Source organism: Aphis gossypii, chromosome X, assembly GCF_020184175.1.
Source record: "Aphis gossypii isolate Hap1 chromosome X, ASM2018417v2, whole genome shotgun sequence".
NCBI classification, from domain to species: Eukaryota; Metazoa; Arthropoda; class Insecta; order Hemiptera; family Aphididae; genus Aphis; species Aphis gossypii.
The window spans coordinates 21,941,141-21,964,300 of record NC_065533.1 but is presented as its reverse complement, the minus strand read 5'-3'; the positions used below and the strand labels follow the sequence as shown (position 1 = coordinate 21,964,300).

General features: G+C 25.3%; 2 protein-coding genes across 2 annotated transcripts; both read right to left on the bottom strand.

Annotated features, from left to right (window-relative positions):
• Window positions 1–3,164: 3,164 nt before the first annotated feature.
• On the bottom strand, window positions 3,165–6,586 carry LOC114131034 (uncharacterized). The gene is made up of 3 exons (XM_027996153.2): window positions 6,223–6,586; window positions 4,414–4,539; window positions 3,165–3,281 (listed from the first exon to the last, which is right to left on the bottom strand). Exons 1-3 carry the CDS (start codon window positions 6,355–6,357, stop codon window positions 3,234–3,236), a joined length of 309 nt encoding a protein of 102 aa, XP_027851954.1. The 5' UTR covers window positions 6,358–6,586; the 3' UTR covers window positions 3,165–3,233.
• A 2,350-nt stretch (window positions 6,587–8,936) lies between these two features.
• On the bottom strand, window positions 8,937–12,258 carry LOC126551716 (uncharacterized). The gene is made up of 5 exons (XM_050205750.1): window positions 12,017–12,258; window positions 11,269–11,469; window positions 10,391–10,524; window positions 9,728–9,907; window positions 8,937–9,595 (listed from the first exon to the last, which is right to left on the bottom strand). Exons 1-4 carry the CDS (start codon window positions 12,114–12,116, stop codon window positions 9,758–9,760), a joined length of 585 nt encoding a protein of 194 aa, XP_050061707.1. The 5' UTR covers window positions 12,117–12,258; the 3' UTR covers window positions 8,937–9,595; window positions 9,728–9,757.
• Between the last annotated feature and the right edge of the window lie 10,902 nt (window positions 12,259–23,160).

Genomic DNA, 23,160 nt, shown 5'->3' with positions numbered 1-23,160 from the left:
GCCACAGTAAATTTAAAATTCACAGCAATAGTTAAATTTAAATTAAATTAAACTTGCCAATCGCGTGAATGCACGTTGTGACTACAATAACCTTGATTATTTTTTTGCCAGACGCATCATCGGCGAGCTGGACGCTCTCATCGGATTTGAGTGCGTTAAGGTTGGGTTAGGATTATGTATTAATTGATTAATATAATCCACCGTACTATGTCAAACTTGGTATAACTTTGATATTTATTAGAGTTAAATCATACACTTACATACAAACAAATACATACATTACCTATGTGTTATTACAAATACAGCCGTGGGACTGTGCCAGTAAGTCCAATATTGAGATTATCCAACGCTGTCAAAACATTGCTCTCCGCACTATTGTCGCAGCATACCGGTACGATAGAAATGACATTATTCACCGAGATTTGATGATGACGACTAGATCCAGGACGAGATTACCAAGTTAGCCAGAAAACACGAGAAAAAAACTAGATAAACACACCAATCCAGCAGTAATTCAACTACTTGATAATTCTCAAGACATTAGACGTCTCAAACGCCGAAGACGTCTTTGTATAAATTATTAAACTAAGGCTGGGACCTCTCCACTGGGAGTGATAACCCAAACATGTTTTTTGTATATATTTACTAAATATTTATTCATTATTTTATTAATATTTATGTACACCTCTTAAATGTATTGTTAAAGATCATTGATATTTGATGTATATTTTTAGACCACGTAAAATTAATGTATCAGCAATAATTTATTAAAAAAAAAACTAATGAAACCAATAATACCTATAAAATAGCATCTAAAATTGTTTTTAAATTTAAATTTTGTTATTAAAGTAATTGTTTGGTCACCAAAAACATTGAACTTCTTCGTTTCAAAAATATTGAAAATATATTCTAAATAGGTACTTATAATTATTTTTTTTTATAAGCAATTAACGTTCAAATTTTGATAAAATTCGTTAAAATTGCGAAAATTTGGTACCTAACTACTTTGTTGTAAATAATATATTTGTAAAATGTTCAGTTTTATAGCTAAAGGTACGTTTTCTATGCAGCGTCTAAACGCAACGTAAGACGAATTTTTACTAGATACATGCATTTTATACGTGACTGTTTTCTTATACTTGAGTTTAACGCAGTGTGTTGGTAAATATAGCAGTGCGTCTGGACGCAGCAGGGAAAACGTACTTTTTTGGCTTTATATTATGCAAAATTGAATAATTTGTTTCTTAAGTATGTAAATAGGTACCTAAAAAATACAATTTTCAGGACGGAATCTAATTTTAGTTCAAATTCAAATCAAATTCGTGGCGTCCTAATCTGACGTCGAAGATACTAATGAATTCAACCACGAAGACAATCTTTTAGAAGAATAAATTAATACTTCCGATGGAGATCCTTGGGTAAGAAAAAGAAAAAGTACTTCGACAATAAAAAAAAAAACAAAAAATAATTTTGAAGAAAATTTTCTCGTAGCTATTCGAGATGCTTCGATAGAAGATGAGGATAGGTTTTTTTTTTTGAGTGTCTATTGCCAACTTAACGTTCGTCAATTTAACACAGACTAAAAACATCTTTTTCACTCACAAATTTTTGCATTATTAATAATACTAGAAAAATAATTATTATCCTTCAATATATTATATTAAGTAATAACTATAAATCACAATGATCCGTTTTACTTTACACATCAATAGTAGTATTCAAATTCTTAACAATACACTCGCAAATACAATCTTCTACGTCTATGCCCGATGTCCAACCTAAATTACTAACCAAACTATTAACTATATATTTTATAATTTGATTAATATTATTTATTTCAAATCTAAAGATTAATTGTTTATTTTTAGAGTTGATTTTGGTTTTAGTTTTATTTTATTTTTAATACTTATTATAAAAAGGATGTTTTGATTTAGTTAATAAATAAAATTTGTTTTAATAATATTATACATAATGTTTTATATAAAGTTATAAATATGAAAATATTTTCATATATTATAATAAGTAATTTAAACCTACACGTAATTACTTGTGTTGAATTAAAGTATATGTTACTTAAAATATACTTGACATTATTTTATCAAAACTAAAATAGAGGATTAAGAGAATAAATTTAAATTTTAAATAAGCTTACCTCAACGTTACACACAATCGTTCTGGAGGAATTATTGGTTCTCTGAATCTCTGATACAATATGAACGTTTTAAATTTTGTTCCAGTTTGTATAATAGTTCATCAAAACTTCTGATGGACATCCGGGAATAACTAAAAAATTTGTCTTCGTGCTCTCGGAGGTCAGAAAATATTGCTTTGGGCTATCAAAGGATAAACCCAAAGTTTTTTTATATGATTGTTTTTTAGCCATTTGCTTTTTTTTTTTAAATTATAATATCCCATAAAAAGTATAAGCCTCTTTTCTCCTTGAATATTAATAATTTTAAGTTATAGATATTATAAAGTGATATGTTGTTTATACTGAAGTAAAACCTAAAATGACAATATTTCCATCTAGTCACTTTGTTACGCGTACATGTGAGTACAAAAGTGTCGCATTTTGATACTCGTCGTATGCGCGTTTTCATCAGCTCGCGTACGATATGCGTCCATGTGAAACGGGCCTAAGAGGTACCACTAAATATTTCAATTCGATGACCTTGTATTGAAATGGTGTTCTTACTAAATGAAAGACAGTACTTAATTTTCAGATAAATTTCAAAATTTTTACACTTTTGATACAACTTACTTTATAGTTTATATATATTTATATACCTGAAACATTGCTTAATATATCAATGTAAAACTGTTAATTCAAACTTCCATTCTCCAAAAAAATTATTGACTATTGTATATAAATGTGTAGTTTATACATGAAATAATAATTGTTTCCTAATTGTGATAGAACTTTACCTTTTATTAAGTACCTTCTAGCTAGTAGCTACATTACATATTTGTTTATATGAGGACTATAAAATTATGTTATACTCCTGTGATTACAATAACAGTATACATAAATATTGTAACATTTTGTTTATTTATATTCTTTCATATTGATTATATTATTAATAGTTGTTATAAATTTATACTGTAGAATGTTTAGTTTGTAAAAACTTAAAAGTAACAGCTAAATAGATAAAAAAAAAAGAAGATTCAAATTTAATAAGATATACTTTATTTAATACAATAACATTCAATGATTTAATGTTAAACATAATATTTCAATCTTCGTTTACATTAAATCGATGGTATGGTAATTGTTCCTGTACCTATAAGAAAAAAAGAATCAATTTTGTAGTTAAGAAACAGTTAATTTTATTTTATTGAAGTTTTGCATTTTGTTTTAAAAGGTATTAAATAGTAAACTTATGCAGTTGTAACATAAAATATCAAAACACAAACATTATTAAATATAAAAAATTTGAAATAGGTAATTAACTAAGTTTTAACGCGATTCCACTTTATAATGCTATTTAACCTTAAAATTATTTTAAATTTTTTGTGTTAATTTATAAATGAATAACAAAATTAAAAATTAAATACTTTAAATTTTCACTAAATGATTTTATTACCATTTTCGACACATGGTATAATTTTAAAAATATTTTGAAATTATTTAAGTTGTTTAAAGAAATCATAAATTTTCATTTATTTTAAATTTCTTATAAATATCATAAAAAAATATGAAATGAGTCAAAATTCAAGAAAATTGAATACAAGATCAAACACAAAAATTATTCTTACATCTGTATAAAATATCAAAAATACATAGGCACATTTCAATGTTATATGCATTAAAAAATTTAATTTTTATAGTTAAGGTTTAAAAATATAATATTTCTCATAATTCATAAGTATTTCATAGCAGAACTAAAAAATTTAAAAATGTATAGAGGCAGTTATTTTTTGTAAAATAATGTACCTACTTTGACAATGTTAATTATTTAATTACGTATTATCAAAAACAACATTTGGGGGGGAACTTAAATCTTTTATGTAAATTATATTATTATGAATTTTACAATACACAATTACATTTTGATTAATTAATTTAAGATATTGGATATATTTTATGCTATGAACTTATTTTTTTACTGTTTTATAGCATTTGCAGAAAGATATATTAAAGATATATTAATTTTAAATTATTCAAGTTGATATAAACATATACTATTTTAATATACAAATAATTATAAATAACACCTATAATAAATGAAATATTTTCAGAAAAAAATATTTCAACCTATTGTAATACTAATAGTAAAATAAAGGACTTTAAATAACTTTACCAATAAAACATATCATCAAATAAATAGTGATAAAAAATGACAGTCAACTGGTCGTCTCTACCTCATTTTTAATTAACTTATATAAACATAAAATACAAAAAATTCTATATACCTTGGTATCCAAAAAATCTATGACGACTTGATTATTGGTTGCTTTGACTTTATCCTTGCGCCATGTCTTGATTCTTCCTAAGCAAAGCAGACATAATTTTGTTGACTTGACTTCATTAAATCGTATCTATAGGTAATAAGATAATATCATTATCAATGCAACAGCTATCAACAGTATCAATATTTTTATAATTTTTTATAAAATTTATAAAATCATTAATTTTTATAGTAAAGGTTTGAAAATATAATATTTCACGTAACTCATAAGTATTTCTTGCTAGAACTAAAAAATTTAAAAATAATTATATACCTATTTCAACAATGTTAATTATTTTATTATATATATTATCATCAATGCAGCAGCTATAAAATATTATATTAAAACTATTAAATTATTCTTGAACGTCAGGTAAAATAAATAATTAAAAGTTAGTCATTTATGATATTTGTGAACTTGTATTTAAATTATTTATGTGCATAGAATTTGTTTTAAGTATAAAACTAGTATTTACTCACTATACTTGAATAGTAGTATAGAAATATTTATCCTTTATTTATATTTGTATTATTAAATATATTATAAATCACATTTTTAAAAGATTGCCAATACCAAATAATTTCTCCTACTTATGACATTTTGTGTAATTACATATTTGAACTACAGTATATTATAAAGGTACTAGCACGGACTACATATTAAGTTTGACAAAATTTAATTTAGTCTATAACCTAGATGTGTCTTTAAATTAGTAATAATTATTTATAACTTATGTTCTATAATAATATGAACCATACTAAAAACATTGTATTTTAATTTATAATTTATTAAATTACCTTAACCATCTTATTATCATAAAAACAGTTAAAAGGCTAAAAGGCTGTAATAATGAATTAAAAAATTAGTGAAATAATTATAAGAACCTAGTAAATAAGATATGTAGGTTAATTATTATTACTATTTATTGTTATTCTCACATTACTAAATTCAGCATAAATTAACGAACATACAGTCACACTGCATACATAGGCTCGTGCTAATACCTCTAAAATATACCTGATTTAAACTAATATTAAATTAAACAGTATAATATAATATTTGATAGATAATTTCCATGACTGGTAGTCATAATTAAAAATGTGTATTGGTATTAATTTATATCAAAATAACTATAAAATATATAAATATAAATATATATTTATTTATAATCATTATTATTGAATGATGAAAACAACATATACTTTTTAATACCAATTATCTTAAATTCTATTACTCCGTCTATTACAAGTCTATACTATGTTATATTATTTTAAAACATTTTTATCATTAAAAAGACAAAATAATATGAGTAAATCTACACAACAATTATTAGAGAAAATTGTTATAACTTTTTCAGAGAGTATTGAAAATATTTTTTAATCAAAAATACTACTTTGAAAATAGATATTTTGGTAAAAAGGTCACCAGAAACCGTATCTACCTATAAATATATGTTGTCACAATACTTAACACATTAAATTTTGTTAGATAGACCTATTTATGTTGTTCTGTATTGAATATTACAAAATTGTCTTAAAATAGTATAAAATTAACATGTCATCATCGCAATAACACAATTATTTAGTTTACAGTAGATTGTGTAGGTGGTCGCAATTATTCATAACAACATTATACCTTAGTTCCGATTTTTCTAAGAGTTAAGTTATATAAATGAATTAAAATAATGAAATAAAAAAAGCCTATCAATAGGCCATGAAAGGGATCAATAATTAATAATAAAACATGTGAAATGTGAATATTTAATATACTTACTTGGACGTCATAGTATGCCTTAATATCCTGGATCCACTTTTCAGTTGAATTACCAAGCGTGAGGATGTCAACGAGATCGATTTCTTCGGTAAGACAAATACGACACAAGTTACGAAAATCTACTCTAAAAGACATCGTGTAAGATTGAAGTTTATAATAGAAACGAACGTAACGAATCGACAGATCGAAAAAAAATAATATTTTCTACACCAAATACTAATAATTACTGACGAGTAATCATCTATGCTGACGAGTGAAGCATTGAAGTGTGCCGTGTGGATATTTGGTTACGCTGATAATATAAACCGTAAATCGTGATAAATATTTAAAACGACGCGGACTAAGATATATATTATTATACATACATATATACATGTATATTTTAAATCGCGGTAGTTCGCCACACGATGTAGAGAAGAGAAGGTGATAGTGTTATCACCTTCATTTCTCTACATCGTGGTTCGTCACAAAGATTATTATTAAACATAGTTTATTACAGAGCCGGCCTTAGGCAGGGACGATGCGGGCCTCGCGTTAATGAAATTATTCATTATTTTATACTACCTATAATAATTTTTAAATTGAAAAAAAAGAAAAATACGATTTAAATTTAGTGGACAGCTGATTACATTAAAAGTAAACAGAGAAACAATAATCGTCGTTATAAGTTTTATTATTATCACTGAGATAGATAAGAATTTACTATGACGTATTATATTATAATACGTTTTACTGTATATTCTTATCTATCTCAGTACCTAACGTTTGACGAATGCGGTGTATTTAATTTATTTAAATATTTTTACAAAAAATTAATGAAGACAAGTTCGAAATATATTAGGGACAGTAGTAATAGATGTTTTTCTAAGCTTAGATGATTGTTTTGAGACTGCTACTCATACTGCGTTTGGATAATGAATTTTTCGGTAACTTTACTATTCCAGTGGTTGAAGGACTAATGAAGGTCCATTTATATTTAAATCATGGGTACCTATTTAAACATCTTTGATTCTCACTGTAATTTTTGATACCAAAAAATATTAACAATTAAATGATGGTACATTACAATTAGTTTGTTATGAAAATAAACAAGATGCAAACAAGCAATGATATTGGAAATAATCTTGTGTTTGACAATAGTATGTACATGGGCGCCCATAAGTAAAATTTTAGGGGGGGTCAAAATAAAAAATTCTCAAATGTAAAGATAATAATTATACTATGGTACTATTTGTTGAGTTACAAGTTTTTAATATTTTTTGTCCAGGAGGGGGAAGTGCCCTATCTTGCCCCTCCCAATGGGCGCCCATGAGTGTGTATAGCTTTAGTGAGAACATTCTTCAACATATTATACGCAGAATATATGTATTATATATTGTATATATATATATTATATAGTATAAATAAATATATATTTCTATAACGTTTTATTAGTTTTTCCCTATTAGTTCAAAAATCATAACTAACCTACTTATTTACCTCATCAGTCATCATTGAGTAACTCATTATTAAATAGATAATAATGATAATACCTATATTATGCTAAATTTGATTTCATTAATAATAGATGAATTTGAAAAACGATTCTGAATGAAATTGGGCAGTCAGATTGCTTAACAAAATAGTAAATACTAATATTATAATATTTTATGATACTGTCAAACTATTGAAGTAATTTATTTTACTAAATATCAGTATTGTTTTAGCTAGATCTAGATTTATATTTTCATGAATGTAATGCATTGTTTGGGTTATTAAAATTTAAGTATTTTAATAGTATTTATTATATACTATTTGTATAATTTATTATTGTTATTAACTTCAGTGTATACTGTATAATAGTGAATAGTGATAATAATAACAACTTATTACCTACTGTATAATCCAGTGATTAGAGTTATGGTATAAAATATAGCTTAATATGAATCTAAATGTTTCCAATATATCATTATGTACTTATATAGATATATAATAATAATATATGCAAACGTATCTAGAGCCCGCGAACAATATTTTTAATTTACAATAAAATAATTAAAATTTGCATTATTTTTTGTAGATACTTAATTTCGTTTAAAATTGATTTTAAAATGTCTTAAAAAAAAAAATTTACTTAATTTAGCGAAGGAAACATTACGTATATAAAATCAACTAATCATAAACAAAAATTATAAAATAAAATAATAAGCAAAAAATATTGACGGACACCCATCCGTTTACACATTATAAAACCGCTGGGTTAGCTGAAGGAAACTTGAAAGAACTCCACGACCGACAGAGATTGTCCAAAAGGTACCGCTGTAGTAAAGAACAGTGGTATGTTAATTGAAACCATTATCATTACAATAGTAAAATAATTTGTATATTTAAAATATTTTGTAAACCTTTTTCTTTTTTAAACACGATTAAACACATGAAGTGAAATCAAATTTCAGAAAAGCCATAAAATTTTGCTAAATTTATATAACTAATTTAAATGGTGATGATTGTAATCATGAACCTAATATAATTTTTAAAACCAAAGTTAATCATAACTATAAAATAACAATACAACAATATGATCACAAATAATAATAAAAAAAAAATCAATATTTTTCAATAGAAGTTCAATTTTAAAGTATTCTTGTATACAATGTACACAACTAATAAAATATATTTAAAGAGGCAAAAGAAATGAATTATTTAGAAGCCATAAATGAATAATACTTATGCGTAATCACAATAATTTTATTGTATATTAATTAAATCGATTTTACAATTAATTCAAAATAGTCTTATATTAAACTGAATAATAAGTTGAAAAAAAAATGTATTATAATAAAAACATTAGTAAGGTTTGAAAATGAAAAAAAAAAATTAAAATTAAAATATTATTAATAGGCAGAATTAATACTAGGTCCATAAAAGTATTATGGAACTATAATTTCACAAAATTGTTAGTATGTAATTAATTATGATGTAGGTGGGTATATTAAAAGTTGCATTAGATAAAATATTTTGGTATATTTATGAGCTGTATGCCTGTAAATAAGTTATACATTTCAAAAAAGCTAATAATTTGTATTGACAAAAAAAATATATATATAGTTAATAAATGAATGAACTAAAGCAAAATAGAAAAATGAGAAAAATATTCTACTTACAATATCAATGAATAACAATTTTTTTATTAATAATATGTTTAAGACAATATTAATTATCAATATTCGTTGAAATGAGTATAAGATATTGTTAAAATACAAAAACATTCTTAATTTTTTTTTTTTTACAATACACAGTTTAATTTTTGTTAATGTTAGTTGTAGTTGTATTTGTTACTGAATCATTTCCACCATTCCCATCAATCTTTTAAGGTAAGGCATGTCGTCGATACCTTTTTGAGTAAAAACAAAAAAAAAAAAAAATTATTATTTAGTTAAGCTGTTTTATATGTCATTATAATATAGGTACTATGTATAATAAGTACATAATTAAATTATAAAAGTGATGAGACTTTGAGACTAACCTTTCGTCATGTGCGAAATCGACATTTTTTCTATTGAAGGATAACAACAAGGCCCCAGGGTTGGAATCTGAAAACAACATATCTCGGTGGGTAAAGAACGTCAATTAATCCATTGCACGTAGTGTTCGGGCTAATCGCAAACCGGAAAGAAGTGCGGTTTCCATTGATTGTCTCGTACAACTGTAATGAATGAGAAACAAAATTAACAAACTGTTATAAAAACAAGTTCAGATGAGAGGAAATTATGTTTTTTAGTCAAATCAAAATTATATCAAGTTATCATTCATGCGTTTTGAGTATATAAATAAATAAATAAATAATTTGTTAAAAAAAAAAAAAAAACTAAATTAATAATGAGATTTAACACTCACTGGCCATAGCATACACTATGATATAAAAATACTTTTGTTTCCATAAAAAATATTATAAGAATATAATGAATATACTATCCCAATTTAAAAATAGGTAATACTTAATGAATTAAATAATTCAAAATACTTAATTATTTACATTATACTTCATTATTTGTAAATAAATTATTTTTTTGACAAAATATACCTCTATTATTAATAAAAAATAAAATATATTTTAATCAATAATAAAGATATGAAAACTGAATGATTGGTTATGATTAAATAAGAAATTTAAATACAATATACTTACTGCACATTTGTAATCCGGTGTACCAGTTTTGTTATAATCGTCTTGGTACAGTCTTAAGTACATCAGTCCTTCGATTGTGTCTTTATACAAGACGAGATCTTTTGTTAAACAGTTAAAACGATAATACTCCAAATCTAAATAATGTGCACGTGGGGACAAAACAAATTGTAAGAGTTTAGTGATTATGGAATGGTGTTAATTTTATTTATTTCCTATTCAAATGGAGTTACAGCCGTCAACAATTATTAGAGGTAATTTGTGGTAGGTATGATATTATGATTATATAATACCTAAACTATTGATTGTCTTTAAGTTTGATGAGAAATAAATGTGGTTAAAAATTAATTAAACTAACGAAGCATATTCATTAAAATTAGAATCTTACAATCATTATAAAACAAAATTCATATAAAGTAAAAATATAAATATTTTCAAATTGTATAAATTATTATTTTTTAAATTGAATATAATATATTTTGTAGTTTATAGTTTTCAATAGGGTACTGTTATAGATATTTTATTTGTTGCTCTTTGTAACATAATAAATTATGTATTTTTTTATGTTTACTTAATGATAACTGTAATCGTGTACTTATTATCTCTATACCTATTCATTGACCATTGGACGTTAATACACAAATAATAATATTTTATTGACATGAATTACTTTAGTTGTATATGAAATAAAGCCTATAAATAATTTTTATCTGTGTGATTATTATTATTACTATTATTTTTTGTAATTAATCAGATTTATAAAAAGTAACGCCATCAAGTATGATATTAAATGTTTTAGCTGAACCTGAAGTACTGGCTTATATACCTACTATATTTTACGGACAATGTATATTATTAAAATTAAAATTTATTATACGCACTCGGATTGTAGCAATCTTGCCCCCTTTCTTCTTTACTGCCAAACCACATCAGATATGATTGCTGTATCAATATGCTCGATGAATATGTTATGTATGCACAACCAGCAATTAACGCCGAAACCGAATTTAATACTGTTACTTCATATTCTGCGGCAATCAGTGACGGACATCGAAACAATAATTCTCGGGGGGCTGTAATACCTAGTAAATAATGGTAATTTGTTGGTTTGAATTTTATAATAAAATTGGTTGATATAAGTATATAACAGTGGTATATACAATGGATGGCGTCATGTCCTATCTTGCTTAGATTAGCGATTTGAAACACACAATATGAGGAAGAGTCTCGCATTGAGATGTGCGATCTACGCACACGCATGTATACTCGTCGTGTACATATCGCGTTCATCACTCATGATTTCCCAGGCAGTTTTTGAATAAACACGTGACAAGTATACATCCGCACATGCATATCGCACATTTCAATGCAAGACTCGTGGCTAATATGTGCTTCAAAATATCGGGACATGGCTCCGTCCATTGTATATGATCTAAGGTTATACCTAGTAATATTATTTCACTGTAAAACCGTGTAAGTACTATAGATAATATTATGATATTATTCCAAAACGCAAAAATAAAATTACACATTAATTTATGCCACGCCCTTTGTTATCGTGAAATAATTATAAAATTACATTCTAACAAAGAACGAAATGATAAAATAAATATTATATTATGTACTTACTTGTTAACGTTGACAAATCTATTTCGTTTGTTATTTGTGCTGTAAGAATGGTAATTGCGACGATTGGTATGATCATCAGCATAACAGTAATTGACGCCATGGTGTTGTATGTTGGTCGTTAAAACAAAGAAAATATTATCAGAAAATCAAAAGGGTGTGAATCAAATGAATATAATATCTTATTAGTTTTATGAGACGTCGTGCTCGTGAGACTAGTGTACAACAAGGTTGTGGAATGCGCACTGTCGCACTGATTGTAATGTACCCTGCGCAATGATTTTTATAAGCCGCCTCGGTGGCGGTAGAGGGGGTACCAGTTTCCACTACCAACTGCGCTCAGAAATAACATATGTTCAATATTTTAATATATTTTTAAATATTTCTTTTTATTCAATAAAAATATAAATATTTGAATAATATAATCCTGGTAATATTTTGAAAAATAATGTTAGCTGCTCCCCAATTAAAAAAACTTCAACACCTTTGAAGCATGAAAAGGGGTAGACTTATCACGCTCAAACTCTATCATTATTATTTTTTTAATAGATACCTATATAGCAATTAAATTAATAAATTGAAAATAGTCTTTAGAAGTCGTATGTCCCCAGTGCTTTGTTCAAACCTGAACGGTACCAGGTTAACAACTATTATTTATTCATTACTCAATTAAACGAGTAGGTACTATAACTCAATAACTGGCCACTCAAAATTTATCGTTTGGTAAATTGGTTATTATTTTAATTTATTAGTTATGACTTATAACTATTAAATATGACTAATACTTCTATATTAATATTTGTATATATTTAATATTTAGTTATATTATATTTTAATTTTTGATCAATACTTTTCTTAAAATAAAATATTATTAATTAACCCATATACCTATACCTAGGATTTCTACTCGCTTTAATTTCGGAATAAGTAATCGTTTAATGACGATAGCTAAAAGAAATGGCGAAATATAGGTTTGTAAACTACTTCCTTTATTTTATTTATTTTATTTTTTTGTTAAAATAATAATTTACTTTACGTATATAGTTACAAGGCGTAATGGCGTGATAAATACCAAGCATGTAATGACACTACTGCATATTTACATTATCATATTGATCTATAATAGTATACATTACTATTTAATCAGGTTTCATTAATGTGAATTTAATTAGCTAAATGTTATTTGGTTTAAACAATTTAATTGCCTGCTTTTAAACAAATAATTGATGCACGATGTTATTTTAATCAATGATAATTACAACAAAAATTCTCGAACTAATAATTTTACTTGTATGGTTTTATTTTTATGATATTCATCGCCATGAATGTCACAAGATAAATAATAATTTCAAAATATAACTAATATATATATATAAAATAAATAAAGATTAAATGGATGATGGACCTCTTGCAAATCAACAATTGTTGATACCTACATTTTTTTAAATAGTTTTTAAAAAAAACAACAAGATCCTTATAGTGCCATAGGCTACTATAATGGTACTATAGTAGGTCAATACTATGGCATTATACTTACTTATTGCTTTTCAACACATACATGTTGTCAAGGCAATTAAAGTTGAATTATGAAAAATTATCATTCTTTTATTGGATATGAATAAATGAGATTTTAGATTTGGTCGATGGGCATTTAATTTTTCACGGACAACGACGTTCGGAATCAGCTAATATTTTAAGCAAAAAATAATCACTCATAAATTAACTTATAAATTTAATATGCTATAAATTATAGGTATAACGTAAAATATTATACAATCGTCCATTTCAGAATATCAACATTTTATAATATCACATTGTCATTTATCTTATTATATCCTGTTGACTATTCAATTGTTCAAATTACCAGAAACAAAAGATGCTTTTGCATCAAAACGTCCGCCCTATAAATCAATAATAATTATCATAGATAAACAAAATAAATTTTTCATAGCATTCAAATTATTAGATATAATTATTTGCCTACGATCTAAATGCATATAAATTATTTTTGATAAAAATATATTTTGCTTTTAATTACATTAATTTAGGTTTGAAATTAAAGCAATTAGTGTTTTAGCAGAGCTGGTAATTTATTAATACATCTATATTAAAACAGTAATACAACATATTATACAAACATTTTAATTATTTAATTAATAATCTGAAAGATTCATAAAATTGTAACCAGACTGATTACCTACAATAACCTATAGGTACTTATAGGTACCTACTTACTACAAATAGATGGTAAACAATATAATGTATCTACAACTTCCAACACTTTAATTTACTTCAGCTGTTAAATCGCGATCAATTTATAAAATTACATCGACAGTTTATTTATAAAGTCATTTGAAAGACAATTGTATTTCCCTATAGCTGAAATAATGTTCGTATTCATTTTCCCTTGTAATAATATAAAGTGTATTTTGTAAATGTTATGCATCAATGTAGTATCCATCCAGCGCGACGGTAGTGGTGCGAAGCTAAGTAAAAAAACAAAGCGTAGTAGCCACGAACGTATTATAACAGGAGCCAAAGTTTTACCATTGAAAACCAGTCTTAATTTATATTAGTCCATTGTCCAGCCCTACAGGGCAAACGGTTGAACATATAAAGTCGTATAAGGTATCAATTGATCAGAAATATTGGGAACAGGGGAACTCGCAAACGGATTGGTGAGATAGTTTATATGTAATAAGTTATAATCAAAAATGTTCAAGTACTTTTAAGACCGATTTTGCGTCAGCAACGAAATATTATGTTTTTCCCCCGATCCGCCGCTTATCGATCACCGCTACTCTCATTGCATCGGTGGCGGCGGCGGCGGCGGAGGCGATACGATGACGCGGTCGCTCGTATGCCGGTGAATATAATAATAATATTTAATGTAATATATATATTTTATTAATTTAATATATTTTAATAAAATAGATTAATATTACTAATATATACACCATAGTCCATAGTACTATACAGTCAAATAAAATCGCCACTTATTTTAGAAAAAAAATAGCTGATATCACACCAAAAACACTTCGTTATAACTTAGTATAAAAAAAAACTAAAGTCCAAGTTAAAAAATAAAGAAATTTAGTAACGTCTAAATCTTTAAAAGACGTGATATGATATGGAAACGAAGTAAAATCCCATTCTATAACATATTGCTTATACATTATTAATTATGAAAAATCTATAGGGGTTACTTATTTATATTTATTTAAGTATACTTCTACGTTTACTAAATAGTTAAACAATACAGTGACTAAGTTCCTATTTAACATTACAAATGTTCGTTAAATATTATGTATAATGTATATAAAATTTCTTATTCTTTTAACGTTTATTTTCAGGTGTTCATATTTTTTATACTACTATTTGATATTCAATTTTTAAATTTCTAAACGACCTACTTACTTATTTTTTATTATTATAATTTATAATTGTTATAGGTATATTTGTTTTCCACATAATAATCAAGACTCGAATTCTAACGCGACACATGTAAAGAAAAAAATATAGTAAAAATAATGAAATTTTAGGTAAATTTAACAGTATCTTTGTTACTACTGAGCTGACAAAGGAATTGTCATTCCTACACCATAAACATTGTTAAATTTACAATAACAATAAAACTAACACTTTTCACAATTAATACAACAAATACTTTGTTAAATCTACATGAACCATGTTGCTAATAACCTATGTATTGATAAAATTAATTCAACAATACAAAATGTTGATACCAACATTAATACCTAATGTTAAATAAACCATAGACAATTTATTAAATTAAATTAATGTCTCTATCAATACTATAATTTGATTTGTATTTTCTACAAAGTTTTTTTTGTTATAAGTATCACCTATGTTTTTGGTAAAAATATTTTCACCTATATATATTTATTATTGTTTATTTTTTTTACTTGTATAAATAAAATAAAATTGTAAAATGTACTAACAAAATAAATTACAAAATTAAATATATTTTTAAATTTATTCAAATAATATTGATGAAATAATCAAATAATACTAAATTAAAATATTAACAAAATAATATTTAATATATAAATTAAAATATACCAATGCATTATATGTAGGAGCCTTCTACCACAATAGTTAAAAAAATATATTAACTAAAGTATTATAGGTACTTAATAAATAATAATTAATACAAAATGTGTACAAGTAATGAGAGTATATTTAAAACAAGAATAAAAATATAACAATTAAAAATTATATAGAAGTATGTAAAAACACTACTTTTAATTTGAAGTATTATATTTTATTTATTTAGTTCTGAACTAATTAGACTTTTAATTGAATTTGATTGGTCTGGCTTAAAATAGATATTATAAATAAAAAATTGTATAAATTAACAACCATAAAATATAAGATTCATCAAGGTATAATAAATTAAATGTATGGAACAATTTAAAAATTACATCCACTGCTCTCTCTAGATAATTAAAACTTTATAGGTACTTGATATTATCAAAGTATACAATAATTTATTTTGGTTCTAGTAATTGACCAATTTTAACAATGAATAGTTGTATTGGGATACCTAAACTTGTGGAAAAATAGCAAACAAATTAAATTAAATTAACTATTATTTTATAACTTTTTTATAGAAACCGAATTTATTTACTTTTTACTTTAACTAATATCATTGATTATACATATTTACTATGATTAGATCATGATAATAGAAAAATTGTACACCATTTCAGAGGTATAGCACATCATTGATACCTACAGGTATAATATTATCATATTTGTCAAACTTATAAATATTGTTAAATTTTTATATTATATAACTACTTAAACTTTAATAGGCAGCTATAAATTTTAATTGTGACTTTTGACTTGTAATATTTTTTTTTGAAATAATTTATTTTATTTTTACCTTTTGGCCATTAAATATTAGTATAACGTTTCTATAGCTTGAAGGATTGAAATATAAAATTATGATATAAACTTAGTTAACCGTAATCCAGTAGGTACCTATTTATATCTTTGAAAAATGTAAGCTAACTACACAATGCCTGATCTATGGACTCCGTAGGCCAGGCGTGCCCAACCTTTTTCAACTCGTGGGTCACATTCAAAATTTAAATTTATGCTGTGGGACTTCAAGGTTTTTTTATGTTCATTTCGGTAAAATGTATACATTTTTCTATACTTAATTTTAATAATTAAATAAAAAATTGTAGTATATTTTGTGATTTTTATAAGCTTATTAAAATAACATTTTTTTAAATTACAATTTTTAATTTTTATAAAATGGTAATGGGCCGGGTTGGGTACGCTTGACGTAGACAATAATAATGGACGAGTGGCTCTTTCGGTAAAATGCTATCATAATTTTTGTTGTATTCCGATTAGACAGCGATGACAATATGACATATTTTATATACATATAGAATATAGAAAATATCAATGTAGCAATGACTAAAGTGCATTTGGGCGTACTATTCTTTAATTAATTATCGCTATGAAAAGGTACTTCGTCACTCATTAATTATCGACATTGACTTTGTACCCATTTGTGTGATATTATGGTCTTATAGGTCTACGGTCTACGGACTATGACGAGTAAACCAAACTATATGCAGATAACAATACGACCAAAATCATACAAATATTTGTACTAAACACGGACTTCGTATGTTTAATTGACGTAAATTATTAGATAAACTAATGTAATTATTATTTTTAAAACTATATAAAATATCTACTAGAAAAATAAAATAAAACAAGTTATGAAATATTAACATATGTGCTATGGATGGAGAACTTTTTTTTTGGTTTGTTAACAAATTTTATATTTAAGTACGATGAACATCTTAATATTATGTATGTCTTTTTTTTCACTTGAATGACGAGTACCTAGCATTTTGTTCTATATAGCAGTGGCGAATTCTCCAGGTACGCTCAGCATGCGCCGCATGTTTAGAGATAAAAACGTTATTAATCAAAATACACGCTTTTTAAGAATGTTCGTACAATAATGTCAGGGGCTGCTTTTTTTTTTTGTTCGTTTCACGTTCAATTCTGGGAATAATAAAGACCTACACAGGTAAATGCTGTACATATATGTATATCATATTAAAGGGACTGTCTCTATTCAAACGAAACGTCTTGCAGGTTGTGAGATTCGTATAATTCATAATTCATGTGTAATGAAGCTTAGTTATTCTTATGAATTGTCTATTTAATGTATATTTGTCAAAAATAACCGTTTTATGTGAACTATTACACATAAATTACATAATAATATGACTAATATGTTGAATATATACATTATACAAACATAGTACCAATTACCAATAGTACCACGTCCACATACTACTATAAAATGTAGGTATATCTACTATTTAATTGTATCAAATCATTCAAATTATAAAAATATAATTACCTACCTAATTACAATTTTTTCATAAATTTATAATTTTAAAATCATGCTTATTTCCTATACTCAATATAAACCAAACACAAAAATACTATTGGTAAAGTATACAATATTTAAGTTTACCAAATTTGTCTCCTTGTATGATGTTAAATGTCGCATAATATCAAAAGAAAAATATCCCAACGTTGACAGCAGAATTAATGTTTAATAGCATTTGCATTATTAAAATAAAAAAAGGTTATTCATATTGATATAGGTAAGTATATAATATAGGAGAACAACATTTCATTAAATATTTACATAATTCATCATAATTAAATACGAATAGTTCCTTTATGATATCTATAAACAACTTAATATTATCTAAGCACCAACTCATTTAATTATTTTTTCAATATTTAAATATTAAATGTACTCTTAAAGAAAATTAACCTACTCAAGGACCAAGGTAGATAATTATTATACTATTTATCATACATATCATATTGCATATTACTAAAAAAAAATCTCATCGTCAATAAAAATAATGTATATTTATAAGCATATACAATTTATTATTTACTCTGTTTAAAAAATGTATATATTTATATATTTATTATATTTGTGTTTGCAGATAATTGTAAATTAATCAAAATGAGAAGATATATAAAGGGAGAAAAATACATATTTATAGAATAACATACAATACTGTTTGGATATGAATATTATTTTCAATTTATTTCCGTAATCTGTACATTATTACGTACTTACTTCGATAACTTGTATATGGTGTGTTAGTGATGCAATAATCTACAGTGGATATAATCGGTTTATGGTATAACTAAAATACGATATGTATAGTGTATACACTATACGCTCATGATTCTTTTGTGTCTAGATAACGAAAAAATACAGAATCCATCGTTTAGAAATTCTACTAATTCTATGGAAGTGTCTGATGCAGGTTAAATATATATATATATAGAGAGAGAGAGAGAGAGAGTGAGAGAGACTAAACCCACGCTTTGTAAGAATTTTCGTACAATGATGTTCGGAGTTGTTATTTTTTTTTTTTCGTTTCACGTTCAATTCTGAGAGTAATAGAGACCTACTACATAGGTTAATGCTGTAACAATGTATATCGTATAAAAGGGACTTTCTGTATTCAAAGAAACATCTTGCAGGTGTTCAACAATAGCAACTGCCTCTACGTGTTTCTATAACGATTTCAAACACTTCGTATAACCTTGTCCGGCTAAATTCTTAATACCCTATAGTAGTTATCTGTACATAATATTTTATAATATAAGATAGAGGCCGATGAATAACATGTGAACATTTAAGTTAAGTTATTAGTCATCGTTGGGAAAAATCGATTTAAATGTAATTAAACCCACCAGGTAGGCAATCCTACTGCGTCGGTTCGAAGGCATTATGCGGATACTAAACGATATTAAAATGTTGTGTAAACTCAAGATTCAAATTGTATATAATACCTATCGGGACAATCTGAAGTCATATAACATGTGAATTATATACATAAAGAATACAGTATAGAGGTATAAATACATAGTTCATATTAATAACTTATACTGTACTCGTCATTCAAGTGAAAAAAAGACATACATAATATTAAGATGTTCATCGTACTTAAATATAAAATTTGTTAACAAACCAAAAAAAAAGTTCTCCATCCATAGCACATATGTTAATATTTCATAACTTGTTTTATTTTATTTTTCTAGTAGATATTTTATATAGTTTTAAAAATAATAATTACATTAGTTTATCTAATAATTTACGTCAATTAAACATACGAAGTTCGTGTTTAGTACAAATATTTGTATGATTTTGGTCGTATTGTTATCTGCATATAGTTTGGTTTACTCGTCATAGTCCGTAGACCGTAGACCTATAAGACCATAATATCACACAAATGGGTACAAAGTCAATGTCGATAATTAATGAGTGACGAAGTACCTTTACATAGCGATAATTAATTAAAGAATAGTACGCCCAAATGCACTTTAGTCATTGCTACATTGATATTTTCTATATTCTATATGTATATAAAATATGTCATATTGTCATCGCTGTCTAATCGGAATACAACAAAAATTAATGTATAAATTGTATATGCTTATAAATATACATTCTTTTTATTGACGATGATATTTTTTTTAGTAATATGCAATATGGTATGTATGATAAATAGTATAATAATTATCTACCTTGGTCCTTGAGTAGGTTAATTTTGTTTAAGAGTACATTTAATATTTAAATATTGAAAAAATAATTAAATGAGTTGGTGCTTAGATAATATTAAGTTGTTTATAGATATCATAAAGGAACTAATCGTATTTAATTATGATGAATTAGGTAAATATTTAATGAAATGTTGTTCTCCTATATTATATACCTACCTATATCAATATGAATAACCTTTTTTTATTATAATAATGCAAATGCTATTAAACATTAATTCTGCTGTCAACGTTGGGATATTTTTCTTTTGATATTATGCGACATTTAACATCATACAAGGAGATAAATTTGGTAAACTTAAATATTGTATACTTTATCAATAGTATTTTTGTGTTTGGTTTATATTGAGTATAGGAAATAAGCATGATTTTAAAATTATAAATTTATGAAAAAATTGTAATTAGGTAGGTAATTATATTTTTATAATTTGAATGATTTGATACAATTAAATAGTAGATATACCTACATTTTATAGTAGTATGTGGACGTGGTACTATTGGTAATTGGTACTATGTTTGTATAATGTATATATTCAATACATATTAGTCATATTATTATGTAATTTATGTGTAATAGTTCACATAAAACGGTTATTTTTGACAAATATACATTAAATAGACAATTCATAAGAATAACTAAGCTTCATTACACATGAATTATGAATTATACGAATCTCACAACCTGCAAGACGTTTCGTTTGAATAGAGACAGTCCCTTTAATATGATATACATATATGTACAGCATTTACCTGTGTAGGTCTTTATTATTCCCAGAATTGAACGTGAAACGAACAAAAAAAAAAGCAGCCCCTGACATTATTGTACGAACATTCTTAAAAAGCGTGTATTTTGATTAATAACGTTTTTATCTCTAAACATGCGGCGCATGCTGAGCGTACCTGGAGAATTCGCCACTGCTATATAGAACAAAATGCTAGGTACTCGTCATTCAAGTGAAAAAAAAGACATACATAATATTAAGATGTTCATCGTACTTAAATATAAAATTTGTTAACAAACCAAAAAAAAAGTTCTCCATCCATAGCACATATGTTAATATTTCATAACTTGTTTTATTTTATTTTTCTAGTAGATATTTTATATAGTTTTAAAAATAATAATTACATTAGTTATCTAATAATTTACGTCAATTAAACATACGAAGTCCGTGTTTAGTACAAATATTTGTATGATTTTGGTCGTATTGTTATCTGCATATAGTTTGGTTTACTCGTCATAGTCCGTAGACCGTAGACCTATAAGACCATAATATCACACAAATGGGTACAAAGTCAATGTCGATAATTAATGAGTGACGAAGTACCTTTTCATAGCGATAATTAATTAAAGAATAGTACGCCCAAATGCACTTTAGTCATTGCTACATTGATATTTTCTATATTCTATATGTATATAAAATATGTCATATTGTCATCGCTGTCTAATCGGAATACAACAAAAATTATGATAGCATTTTACCGAAAGAGCCACTCGTCCATTATTATTGTCTACGTCAAGCGTACCCAACCCGGCCCATTACCATTTTATAAAAATTAAAAATTGTAATTTAAAAAAATGTTATTTTAATAAGCTTATAAAAATCACAAAATATACTACAATTTTTTATTTAATTATTAAAATTAAGTATAGAAAAATGTATACATTTTACCGAAATGAACATAAAAAAACCTTGAAGTCCCACAGCATAAATTTAAATTTTGAATGTGACCCACGAGTTGAAAAAGGTTGGGCACGCCTGGCCTACGGAGTCCATAGATCAGGCATTGTGTAGTTAGCTTACATTTTTCAAAGATATAAATAGGTACCTACTGGATTACGGTTAACTAAGTTTATATCATAATTTTATATTTCAATCCTTCAAGCTATAGAAACGTTATACTAATATTTAATGGCCAAAAGGTAAAAATAAAATAAATTATTTCAAAAAAAAAATATTACAAGTCAAAAGTCACAATTAAAATTTATAGCTGCCTATTAAAGTTTAAGTAGTTATATAATATAAAAATTTAACAATATTTATAAGTTTGACAAATATGATAATATTATACCTGTAGGTATCAATGATGTGCTATACCTCTGAAATGGTGTACAATTTTTCTATTATCATGATCTAATCATAGTAAATATGTATAATCAATGATATTAGTTAAAGTAAAAAGTAAATAAATTCGGTTTCTATAAAAAAGTTATAAAATAATAGTTAATTTAATTTAATTTGTTTGCTATTTTTCCACAAGTTTAGGTATCCCAATACAACTATTCATTGTTAAAATTGGTCAATTACTAGAACCAAAATAAATTATTGTATACTTTGATAATATCAAGTACCTATAAAGTTTTAATTATCTAGAGAGAGCAGTGGATGTAATTTTTAAATTGTTCCATACATTTAATTTATTATACCTTGATGAATCTTATATTTTATGGTTGTTAATTTATACAATTTTTTATTTATAATATCTATTTT